Source organism: Hakea prostrata, chromosome 3 (genome assembly GCF_041222555.1).
Source record: "Hakea prostrata isolate BN-2017 chromosome 3, UWA_Hpros_2, whole genome shotgun sequence".
Lineage (NCBI taxonomy): Eukaryota > Viridiplantae > Streptophyta > Magnoliopsida > Proteales > Proteaceae > Hakea > Hakea prostrata.
In genome coordinates, this window is record NC_142602.1 from 1,623,343 (window position 1) to 1,636,298 (window position 12,956).

The window sequence follows — 12,956 nt, forward strand, 5'->3', positions numbered from 1 at the left end:
AGCATCTCTCCACTAGTCCTACTGGCATTGGTCATCATCAAACCACTAGTGATAGTTCTTTTGAAAGCCTCTCTGATTTGGATCACCCAGAAACAGAAGAATATGCATCTGAGAGGAACTTCCTTAGGGGACATCATGAACTAAAATCTAAAAGTTTTCAGCAGCGGCGGTACAGTATGAAAAATGAGAAGCCAATTGATGTTCTGAGAAGAGTGCCTGGGAACAACAAATGTGCTGATTGTGGTGCTTCAGAACCAGATTGGGCATCTTTGAACCTTGGTGTTCTTGTCTGTATTGAATGTTCTGGTGTCCATCGTAACCTTGGGGTGCATGTTTCGAAGGTGATTCATCTTGGCTTGAGATTTTTCTTTTCTCGTATTTTAGTCCTACAGATAAAACTCAAAGTTATCACTTGTATTCGCATACAAATTCAATGTGGAATGGTTTCACATGGACTAAGTAGTGCTGTTTTCTACTGGATATTTACTTTCGCACATGTTAGTCTACTAAGGGGGGTTTTTTTTTCTTTGTGGGGGGGGGGGGGGTTGTGGTTGTTTTGTTGCTTCTTGTTATTGCTAGTGAGGCTGAGTTACCGGAGGTTTCAATACTAGGCAAACACTTTTGTATCATAGGTTGTACCAAACTTGAAGTCCAATGAGGAAAATGTCTGTTCTGGGTCAAGAGGGCACCAGTGTTGAAAATATTGCATAACAGATAACATACACTGAAGATGGTCCTAGGTGTCTGGTTTTGGCTATCCAGTACATCCCAATAAAAAATGAAATGCTTCCAAGGGGTTCATAATTGAGGCAATTTTTAAGGTCTCTTGACTTCGAATTTTCAGTTGCCCTGATAATTTTCTTTTGCAACATCAAACCATCACCTGAACCAGGTAGCTCTGTGAATGTAACAGAATAACCCTCATCAATACAAGTTGATTGGACCTCTTGATAGTTGTAATGTTCTTGTTAGAAAATAAATTTAATCAACCAAAACAGTGCAATAACAAGAAGAACTGAGAAGAAGAAAAAAGAAGAATTGATAGGAATCATATAAGCTTGCGATTCTAGCTTTACTCTCCTAGAGTCATAGTCTCTCTATTTATAAATTTCATTGTCTAAAAGTACAACTTGAGAAGCAAGCCATGTTGCCCTCTAAAATAGGAAAGAATAAGTACATCTCATGGACTCATGAATCTGTCTAAAATAGAAAGTTCTAAAAATAGAAACTAACATAAAATGGGAAATACCAAAACTTGTGTAGCAAGATTCCTTCATTAGAAAGAGTAGCATATCTAAAAAGGAAACAAGGAACAATAGCATAACACTGTTCACGTTACTGTTCACGCGAATAGTAACAGCCCAAACTTCAACACTCCCCCTCAAGTTGGAGTATACACAAAGAAAACTTCAGCTTGCAACAATAAGAATAAACTTGAAAAGTAGCACTAATCTTGAATGTGCAGCAACAGCAGACGTCGATAAAGACTGAGAGAACTTCACCCTAGAGATAATCAACACCAACTTAAAAAAATCTTTAATTCCTCATGTCGAACTATCCATTCAATAATAAGAACAATCGATGATATTGAAGACAAGCAAAGTCCACAAGTATAGCAACATGAAAGGCAATATCCACATAATGCCAGTAGTAGGGACTAGGGAGGAATATCCACACTAAATCTATAAAATTGTTGCTCCAATGTTCATATAAGTGCTTCACAAGAAGGCAAGTAGTTGGTAAAGTATGGGTAGGTAAAGTATAGGTAGATAAAAAGCAGGATTGGTTACTGTGGACCAAGTAAATAAAGTAGTATGGTTACTACAAACCAAGTAGGTAGGTGAAGGAAAATATAGATTACTGAGGACTAAGTAGGTAAGGTAGTAGGGTTACTATGGACCAAGTAGGTAAGGTAAAAGGTAGTCTAGCTTACTACGGACCAAGTAGGTAAGGTGGTATAAGTAAGGTAAAGGTAGGTAAAGGTATTGTTGTAGAATACCATAATAGGAGAACAAAGATCTTCACAAATAATATCCTTCAGCACAGCTTGAGTAGATATAAAATAAGGTATCATTCTCCCCCTCACATGTAGCATTACACGTGGACAATTAAAAACAACCAATACCTAGTATAAAAAGATCCCAAGCAACAATTTCCAGTGAGACCTTTATGGCAACATTATAATAAACCAGAATTTTTCAAGGAGTTATTTGTAAATATAGGACAAGGATGGCAAATCTGTAGATAAACTGAAGTTAAAGTAGAGATGGCAGATCTGTAATTTTCAGAAGCATAGACGTTGAAACAAAAAGGTACTATATGAGGAAAATGGCTAGTGTTGGAAACAAAATAAATTAAGGGATGAAGAAAAATTGAAGAGAATTAAAAATAAACTTGTAACCTGGTCTAACGATTCGACCGGAAAAAAAAAAAATCTTCACATCATCATGTGGCTGATTCAGAGTTTAAAAAATTAAAATTAAAAAATTAAAAAATTGTGCAACAAAGACTGTAGTAGCCAAGAGAAGGTACTCAGAAGATTCTCAAAACTTAGACTGTAGTTCCAACAGAAGATAAGACTTCCACCACAAACAGGAAACTCTTTGAAACGACTCTCAAACTAGTAGGTGAAGAGGAGTAACCCAGGAATCAGATTAATGCTCTGATACCATGTTAGGAAATAAACTTTAATCAATCAAAATAGTGCAATAACGAGAAGAACTGAGAAGAAGAGAAGAAGAGAAGAGAAGAGAAGAAGAATTGATAGGAATCACATAAGTTGCGATTCTAGCTTACTCTCCTAGAATCGCAGCCTCTCTATTTATAGATTTCATAGTTTAAAAATACAACTTGAGACAAGCCTTGTTGCCCTCTGAAAAAGGATAGAATAAATACATCTCATGGACTCATGAATCTGTCCAAAATAGAATGTTCTAATAGTAGAAACTATGCTTTCTAGAAATTATCAAAACTTGTGTAGCAATATTCCTACAGTAGAAAGAGTAGCATATCTAAAAAAGAAACAAGGAACAATGGCATAACACTGTTCACGTGAACAGTAACAGCCCAAACTTCAACAGTTCTAATGCATTAGAGTTGAAATTTTTATCTGCAACCAGTGAGGCTCTTACTGTCCTCAGCATTCTTTGTTCCTTATTCTGAATTTTAAGTGGCAGTCTTGATAGTGAAGTTTATTTCAGGTCAGGTCACTTACGCTTGATGTGAAAGTCTGGGAGCCTTCTGTGATGACTCTGTTTCAGTCATTGGGTAACACATATGCAAATTCAGTGTGGGAGGAAATGCTGCAATCAAATATGGTTTTTCAAGCTGCTGAAGGCCATACAGGGTAAATCATGTGTTACTGCATACTTACAAAGTTTAATTCTGTAGTTTAGTCATGGTTCGAGTTATCAGCGTCTGATTGGCTGAATCACTAGATCTGGGTTGAAACTGCCGAGTTCTATGAACCCTTTTCAAATTGCTCTTTTTTCACTTATCTTCATTTTTGGCCATTGTTTCCTCTTTTGTTCAGTGAAATAGCTGCCAGTAATGTCATATACTTGAACCATGCTGAATAAACATAGTCCCTCTAAATGTGATATTTAACTGAAAGATGGTAAATAATGCAGGCGAGACAGACTACAATTTATGAGCAGACCTAGCCATGTTGATCCTATTTCAATAAAAGAAAAGTTCATTCAGGCAAAGGTATGATTTTCTAAATTGGTTTATGCCCCTTTTTATTACCTCCATTTGAGACCCCAAGTTTTAGTCAAGAATCTTGGAACTTTCCACTATAATATTTTATATTTGAAACGTCCTTGTGTGCGGTTTTTTTCCTCAAAGTGGCAGTGGTATAATGTTTACAGTTTATCTGTAAGAGAGCAAATATACAATGTTTATAACAGAAGATTGTGGCTTTTGCCAGTTTTGCTGCAAACAAATATTCAATCAATCTGACTGGCTACCATGATGATGTGATAACAATTCTATTTCGGAGTTGTCTTTAAAAGCTTAGTGTTTGCATTTTGTTGTTCCATTTTTTTCTTTTCCCTTTTCTTGTGGGTTGGGGGGCCGTGCCCGTGTTGGGCTGGGAGTTGGATGTGTAGGTGGTCTCTAGAAATTGTGTTTGCATGTTATCCAACCTAGAACTAGAGTTTCTTTTTTGTGCTTGCAGTATGCAGAGAAGCTTTTTGTTCGCAAGCCCAGGAATGAACAGAATCTTCTTTCAGTTGCCCAACAAATGTGGGATGGTGTCCGCACCAATGATAAGAAAGCAGTCTACCGACATATTGTCTGCTCTGAAGCAGATGTGAATGCCGTGCATGGGCAGGCATCCTTTGATACGTCTTTGGCTAAAGTAATGCTGTTGCAGGAACAACAAAGCCTTGGCTGCAACTCTAGTTTCTTAGAAGGGAATTCTTTGGGGGACCCCTCTGCAAAATCCTTGAAGTCAGTAAATAGTGGTGAGAACTGGAACTTAGAGAAATGTTTTGATGGGTGCTCTTTACTTCACCTGGCATGTCAGACTGCAGATATAGGCATGCTAGAACTACTCCTGCAATATGGTGCAAACATCAATGCACCTGATTCAAGAGGCCAGACACCACTCCATCATTGTATCCTCAGAGACAAACCAGTATTTGCGAAACTTCTTCTTATGAGGTATTTTATTGATCCTTGCCCTCAATCGTGGTCATTTTCTTCCTGTTGCCTTTTTCTGTTGTATATAGTTACTTCTTGGTGTTCAGAAAAGAAAATGTTTACATCTTGGCTTTGGGTTTTATCTTGGTACACATGATTGAAACTTTTAAGGAACAGGAGATTTTTCATGCACTATTCCTTGCTGATCCAAAGCTAAACTTTTTGCATCTTTCTCCACCTTTCTTTTGATGGAAATAACTCCTTAGTACGTCAGGGAGAGTAAGCTAGAGTACGTCAGGAATAGAATACTTCTATCTTTGTCTAGCCGCATACTTTAATAACATAACATCATCAATTCCTGGTAAGAATACCATTAAGAGTCTTAAATCTAATTGGAATGGTTCTATTTGTTTTGGCACTTAGTATGCTCATTAATTTTCACGTAAAATTTTACATTCTGAGAAGTGTTCAGTGTTTCTTCTTCTTCTTCTTCTTCTTCTTCTTCTTCTTCTTCTTCTTCTTCTTCTTTTTTTTTTTTTTTTTTTTTGTAATAGAAAACACATTAATAAATTGTATGTTGAAACAGACAAAGCCACTTGAAATAACTACAAATGGAAATAGCAACTGAAAAAAGCTTTTTGAGTTGGGCTGTTGGGTCATGTATGTATTGGGCGTTTAATCCCATTGGTTTATTTTGTAATTAGCCAACTTAAGGGGCCTTAAATAGGGTTGGGATGCAGGACAATGGGACTTGTTTCATTAGTTTAGTTATGATTCTTGATTTGAGACTATTTCCTTCAGTAGGTTAAGGATTGGGCTGGGTGGTACTGCTTTTTCTTGTCACTAAAGCAAAGTTTTGACAGAAAACTAACAGGTAGGGTAAGGAAAGGAGAATATAAAGGAAGAGAAGGAGAATAAAGGGGGAGAAGAAGATAAGTGAGAATAACCAGACCTGAAATGAGAGATACATTCAAAGGAGAGAGAGTTTAGAACTTTGCAGTCACTGAAATGAGAGAGACATCATATTAGAGAGATTAGCTCTGGAGTCTGGCCACACCAATAAGCACTCCATTCAATAAAATAAAATTAAATTAAAAAAAATCCAATGCTCAATCTTTGGTTACAGCCTAGTATTAGAAGAAAAAACTCTCCTAATGCCAATCCTATCTTGCAACCGAAAGAATAGTTTTTCTCTATCTGTAAACTCAAAACTGAATCAAACTAAGGACTCAATTTGCTTGTTTTCAGAGACTCTTACTGAGAACTTTTTTATTTTTTATCTAAGAGGCAAGTTACTTAAATCTTCAATTTTCCTACGTCAGTTTGCTAGAGGAATTAATGTTTTGAATCTGCACTGCTCATGTGTACAAGTTAACAAGTCTTATCACATAAAAAGGGTGGAAGAGTGGTGGTTTTGTTCTTGCAATGGGAGCATAGTCCCTAATTCCCATGTAACATTTTCAGATTTTGTTTCCATTTGGATGGCTGGAGAAATCTAGGTTTTGCATCTTTTAAGATCAAGGATTTGTAGTCAGCTGATACCTGATGAGGATATAACATGTTTACCCAGTTACCCATCTGCAATGGGTGTGAAGAGGGGGTTGGTGGATTCTATGCTATTTTCAAACATAAATACTAAACTGGACAAATCACAATTCTTAATTTCTTTCTACTGACTATTTTATGTTTGATTACCAGGATAGAATTTCATTTAGTTACCATTGAAGGGTTTCTCAAGTATTCCAATCTGGTTGCAGGGGTGCGGATCCATGGGTTGTAGATGGTCAAAGTAAAACCCCTCTTCAGCTTGCAGCAGACTCTGCTTTCAATGATGATGAGGTACTTTCTCTTCTAAGACAAAAAAACAGATGAGGCTGTCTGAGAGGATGCTTCAAAGACCAACCCCCTTGCTTAAAAGCACTCTAGTGTACAGAATGAAGCTCAGTTGCTGTGCCACTATTCATCTGAAACTTGGTGGCTGGTTTTCCACTGGAGTTGGTTTCCACCTGTGGTTTTGGGATCTAAGAGGAGCGAGAAGGGATGGAATGCCCTGCCCCTACAGTCCCATGTAAGATAGAACCCGAGCAATATATAAGTTAAAATGGTTGTTTCCCAGGTCTTGGAGCTATTGTAGTTTCTCTCCCAGGGCAGTGCGAGGTGCTTTGTCACTGTGTGGTTGTACAATTGTATATTTAGTAATATATCCTTTTTATTGGAAGCTCTAATGGAGACTCTTTCTAATGATATTTTGGTTGGTATTTATAACAAGAATATACAAAATAAAATGCTGATGTGGGAAATGAGGTTTCTGTTATTCCAGCTCATGAACTGCAACATTAACTTTAAACATTGTTCTGACATTACACCTGAATTGGCTGACGATTAAGAGCTTTTTGAACACATTATGGAATATAGGAATAGTATACAATTGGAGTGTTGCATTGATCCTGCTAGTATCGGCCTTTCTTGATTCCCAATCGTAAACTCTACGCTTACATATCTCATATCTGTACTAGTTAGTTTAAGACGAAATTGCCTTGCCATTCTTTTATATTCAGTAGCGGAATACTTTTTTTGTTTTGTGTTTTCTTCTTTGTTGACAAATCAGTTTCCTCCTGTAGAAGCACAAAACTCTAATATTCCAAGTTCCATTTGTAATGGAAGCTTGGAGCCTTGGAGGTTCTATACTTGTATTACACTGGCCACTTGGAGTGAGGATGGGAATAAGTTCCCTTTCAATCTTATTATTTTATACATATGTAATTTTACAAGTTTAAAATATGCGGCCTGTAGCCATTCATTGCTAAGAAATAAAAATCGGAAGTAGAGACGAAAGAAAAAAAAGCTGCCTGGTCGAGTCGGGGCCTGTCCTGTGATGCAACAGCCGAATAAATTCCCTAGATTCCTTTTTCCTTTATCTTGGGCTTTGTAATAAGCGAGAAAACATCCGCTCTGACTGATTCAACGGCCAGGATTTCCTACCTATCCCTTCAATATCACACAGTTCGATGTATCGCTTTCGGTCTCGTGATGGTGATTGAGCCGGCTTTCGTATCCCGTGCTGTTGGGCCCCGCTTTTCTTCTTTCCCTTCTGGTGCTGACTAGGAAATGTTGGATATGGCGGGAAAGAAATAACACAGAGACGGAGAGAGAGAGAGACGACCACGACCGCGAGAGCAGAGCAGAGCACCGCAGGTACAGCTTTTCTGTAAGAGCGCTCTGAAGCTCCATTGCCGATGCCCTTCCCTTCGGCCTTCTCTTCTATTTCAGACTAAAAATTTCTAGGCTGAATTTGGTTGTTGTTGTTTTCTCTCTATCTTTTAACATCTTATCATCGACAGTAATTCTTGTCAAAAACATTTCTTTTTTTGTTGGGAAGCTTGTGTTACAAGTGAATGCGAATATTATCATGAGTCTCACACCTTTTCCAGTAAATCAATTCTTTTTCACCGAATACAAAATTATAAAAATAAATTTCTTTTCTTTTCTCTCGTTTTCTTTATTTCTTTTCTAAATACTTTCTACTTGAACAAGAATGTCTTTCTCGTCTTTTCTGTCTATTTTTCCAATTTCTCGTTTTTCGTAGGATCTCTGGCTTCAGACGCTTGATTTAACGGTTTTTCTTCTTCATTGTTCTCTGTTTGTTTTCCGTTTCTATCTATATTTGCTCTGCTCAAAGTCTCTGTTGAAGTGGGACTGCACTACATTCCTTCCTCTTTCTGCGTTGGGATGATGAAGAAAATAAATTTATTGCAAGATATTTGATGGTACTTTGACATCTCAACGCATGATGAGCCTTTGAAGACTTGCTGTTATGGTTCCTATTGAATGTTGAACTCTTTCAAGGCCAGGTAAGTTTGGTCGCGGCCTGGGAAGTTGATGGGGGTGAAAGCTTCGTTTTTCACTGGGTTCTCGTTGATCTCTGGGTTTAAAAGTTCGAACCTTTATATCATCTATTGATGAACTCTCTTACTGCTTTGGGCAAGAGTGCTATCCCACCATGCTGTATTTCTTTGATAGAAAGCCAGCTCAGCTTTTCGCTAGTGAAGGAATAAGGGCATTTTTGTTTGGGTTTTGCAGCTTCGAGCTTTGAGAGGACCGAATTAATTTACGATGGCCGGAGAGTCTCTTCTGCTTCATGGTCTATAGATCTGGGCTCTCAAAGGTTCATTTTCTGCTTGGGAAGCTTCAAGAACTCTCGAGGGGTCTGCCATTTTTCTTTTTTGGGTTCTCTGTTTTACTTCCATGGATAAGAGCAGATACAAGAGTCGCTTAAACCATCTAAACCTAACATTGCTTGCCCTGTTTATGTGCTTCTCCATTTCTATTACCCAAGGACTTGAAGAGATGACGGAGCAAATTCCAACTGGGTCACCGTCTCCATCTAGGGTTTCCGATTTCAAGAATAGTCTTCGAAGAGTATTTTTGAGCATTTTGTTTGGAGTTTTAACTGGGTTGTTCTGTGCGGTACTTCTTGCTTGCTTAGTGCGGCTGGTTCTCCATTACATGAGCAGAACCCCGGTACTCAAAGGCCCTGTAGTCTTTACTCCTAAGATAGATTCTAAGACATTACAACTTGCTCTTTCAACCGAAAACCACCAGTTGATTGGATCCAGCCCTAATGGAAAGTATTATAGAGTTGTTCTTGATGGAGGAATCGCCTTTGCTGTGAAGAGGCTTGAGCCATTTGAGAAGGGTTCTCCAGAGACTGAAAGCAAGTCAGTCAAGAGACGAATTCAGCAAGAACTAGAAACATTAGCTGGATTAAAACATCGTAACTTGATGAGCTTAAGGGCTTATATTCGTGAACCAGTTCGTTTGTCTTTGGTATATGATTACATCCCCACGGGTAGCCTTGAAGATGCAATGAACAGGGTGCGGGAGAACCAACTTAGGCTCAGCTGGGAAGTTCGCCACCGGATTGCAGTTGGGGTGATCAAGGGGCTTCAGCATCTTCATTTTAGCTGCAACCCTAGAGTTCTGCACCAGAATTTGAAGCCTACGAATATCATGTTGGATCCAGAGTTTGAGCCATTGCTATCTGACATCGGCTTGGCCAAGGTTACACCCCAATTTAGGTATAAGGACATCAGACTACACTGCTCCAGAGTGTTTCCAGAACTGCAGGTATTGTATGCAATTTTTATTTATTTATTTATTTGGGTTTGTTTTACAGTATTAAAATTTGACATTCTCTTAGGGTGATGTATCTATGCAAGTTCCTGATCATAGGGTTTCCACAATGCAATTATAATAGAATTTGTTGGCTATTTGTTACATGCTTGGGTTACTGGTATCCATACCAAGCGCATCAACACACATAGCTACTTGGACCGCAACCTCATGGATACAGATCCATGGATCCCTAGTATCAAGGGTTGCCCAAGAGTTCCATATGTTTGCTTGGCCTTCAAGTTAATTGTTTCTTCCTTTTCCACATATTTATAATGGAATTGGAAACCATGATTACTAAGTTACTTCTTTATTAAAGAATTTCTAGTTGTTGTACAATGGCAATAACAAATATGACTTCAGAGCAATAGCTTTCAATTTTTCCTTGTCAATTTAACAGAACCAGACAATCTCATGCTGATGAATATTTAGCCACAATTTGAGCACTTGTTCATTGATAATCTTGCTACAGTTGCAAGATTTTCATCCTAGTATCCAGTGGGCTTGTAGTGCTTGAGCATTATGTGAATTTTAATTACATGTTGTCTCCCGTTTTTCCGAACTGTTTCATCATAGGAAGTATTGACTTGGCTCAACATTTAGTGTATGCAATTGTCATTCTTCTGGGTCTCAAACACACTCTGAAAAGGGGGAAATAGATATGAATCGGATTACAGAATGTGTTCTAGAGAGAGAATCTATTCCAAGAATCCATAGGACACACATCCTAGTACTTGCATCATTTCTGAAAATTCTGATTACCATAGTGGGTTTGGATGCCATTGTAACAGGTATACAGATAAGAGTGACATCTTCAGTTTTGGAATAATATTGGGGGTTCTACTTACTGGGAGAGACCCATTAGATCCCTTCTTTGGGGAAGCAGCAGGTGGGGGAAGTTTGGGTCGATGGCTTCGACATTTGCAGCAAGCAGGTGAGGCGCTAGAAGCACTTGATAAGAGCATCCTGGGAGAGGAAGGAGAAGAGGATGAGATGCTAATGGCTGTGAGAATTGCTGTTGTATGTCTCTCAGATTTGCCTGCAGATCGGCCTTCAAGTGATGAGCTGGTGCCCATGCTGACCCAGCTGCACAGCTTTTGAAGAAATTGTATATGAATGAAATTTGTGTAAATTATTTGCCCCATGAAGTCTATCTGGTCTTGGCCCAGTAGCATCTATTCATGTGTGATTGTGTGGGGAGGAAGAAGAAATGTCTGCTTTCGGCTTACTTATCTGTTAATACAAGTTCCCACTTCCCAGTGTTATTCAGACGACAAATCATATGTTTGGCCTTCTTTTCTTTTGGTTGTTTTTTCTGGATTCCTGGATTTTGATGTGCATGGCATTTAGCAAAACTAAACAGCAAAATTTAGATCGGAACACACTATTTGCTACAGCAATGATCTATTAAATGGGCCTCACTTATATTGTGAGTTTCTGATAGCCCAAATACATCACAAATACTATAATTATTCTTACATAAATGTTCCTGACTTAGCAGTCGTAATGACGCTAATGGGAAGGGCAAAAATGTCTCAGCGTTACATCATATTTTTATATTATGTAATTTTTTTTTCAAGAAAAGATATTTTTTTTTTATATTAGGAATTGAAGTATTACATAATATACCATAAAGTAGAACAAAACCCAGGACCTCTTCAGTAAGGTATTCCATCCTTTTCCAAAGTCCCACTAAATAAAGAATCCGGATCATTCCGTCAGAAACTGGTGCGGAATGTATTTTTCTCTTAAAATCTCCTCATTAAGAACGACTTATACGTACTTACAAATTTTAGTCCTATGTGATTTTCACGTGATGGCTATGGTGGGTCTTATGAATTCCACATGTGTGTATTATAGTCACAAATTTCAATATTCTCGGTAGAATGATTTGAATAAATCATTTCTAAAGTCTTCGTTGGAAGGGGTCTCCATCTTAACCTCACCTACCATCACCTAAAACAGTCAACGATTAAAGAAAGTTGTCCTTCGTGCCCCCAAATGAAATAAATAAAATAAAAGAAGAAGAAAAAAGGGTAAATTAAGATGAGAAGTGAAAAAAGGGTAAATTAAGATGAGAAGTACTAAATTACTCATCGAGTGACAATTAACATTGTTCCATTAAGGGTAATGGAAGAAACAAAGACATTTTCTTTTTACATTTAATCTCTAAATTTCTAAGTGTGGCGGCGGCATATTTTTTTCACATAACACATGAAGAAATGTTTCCTCAATGGCTTGTTGTTTTTACAAATAAATATCTAAAAACATGACATTTTGTTGGGGGTTGAAATTTCATAGTGTCTTTCATACCATGATACATCACTTTAAACAGTTCAAACGTGGTCCAATGTAAAAATGAAAAAGAGGACGACAAGAAGAGAAGAGAAATTTGACTACTCTCATAAGTCATACCCAGTGGGCCTTTGGGCCCATGGTTTGTTGACAACCATGGAATATCTGAAACAGTTTAAACGTGGTCCATTGTAAAAATCTCATTTCCCTTGGACAGAAACTTCATGAAATGGAACTTAAAAACCTAGTTTTTTATTATTATTATTTTTACATCAAGTCCTGGAAGAGGCATGTGATGATAAAAGAGATTAAACCTTGGTGAAATATCTGCAGCCCCTTTTCACCATCAGTGACAACATGCAACTTGAGACTTTAAACCACAGAGATAAAACTGCTTCCTCGTTTTGAGGGTCTCCTTGTGTTAGAAAATCAAGCTCCCTCATCGTCACAAACTTGTACCATTTAGACTCAGGTTTCAGAGTGTATGTTAGAAATAATCCTATGAAAATTTTGATGAAAGTGGAAAAATAAATTGTAAAACTAATGCTTTCTTTAAATACTAATTCAAAGCACAGTTTATTGTATAATCTTAGTCCAACATTTTGTAGAAGTGGGAGTTGTTATTTCACATCGGAAAGAAGTAGGAGTTTGTTGAGAGTTTTAGTCCAAATTCGAGTAGATATGGGAGAAAGTATGATGGGGAGAGGCTATAAAAGATGTCTTCCCCTCCATATGTAATCCATTTTAAAATCTTCCTTCTTGTATATTTCTTTATCTATAGTGGAATTTTCTCTCTTGCCATTGGTTTTTTTCCTTTAAGGGTTTTCTACGTAAATTATTGTGTT

General features: G+C 37.7%; 2 protein-coding genes across 5 annotated transcripts in view; both read left to right on the forward strand.

The window, feature by feature from the left end:
- The window catches only part of LOC149019875 (ADP-ribosylation factor GTPase-activating protein AGD3-like), a 50,939-nt gene extending 44,070 nt beyond the window's left edge, over positions 1 to 6,869 (forward strand). For all 4 annotated transcript variants that reach the window (XM_089147874.1, XM_089147877.1, XM_089147876.1 and 1 more), the window contains 5 exons: positions 3 to 341; positions 3,201 to 3,346; positions 3,630 to 3,708; positions 4,178 to 4,665; positions 6,402 to 6,869. In XM_089147874.1, coding sequence (XP_089004000.1) covers positions 3 to 341; positions 3,201 to 3,346; positions 3,630 to 3,708; positions 4,178 to 4,665; positions 6,402 to 6,516 — 1,167 coding nt within the window. In that variant the 3' untranslated portion in view covers positions 6,517 to 6,869. The remainder of the gene's footprint in view (positions 1 to 2; positions 342 to 3,200; positions 3,347 to 3,629; positions 3,709 to 4,177; positions 4,666 to 6,401) is intronic.
- A 919-nt stretch (positions 6,870 to 7,788) lies between these two features.
- CRN (Protein kinase superfamily protein) lies at positions 7,789 to 11,383 on the forward strand. Its single transcript, XM_089147878.1, is given in 3 exon segments — positions 7,789 to 9,711; positions 9,713 to 9,771; positions 10,608 to 11,383. Coding segments are annotated over 3 exon segments (1,191 nt in total). The 5' UTR covers positions 7,789 to 8,889; the 3' UTR covers positions 10,918 to 11,383.
- Positions 11,384 to 12,956: the final 1,573 nt, after the last annotated feature.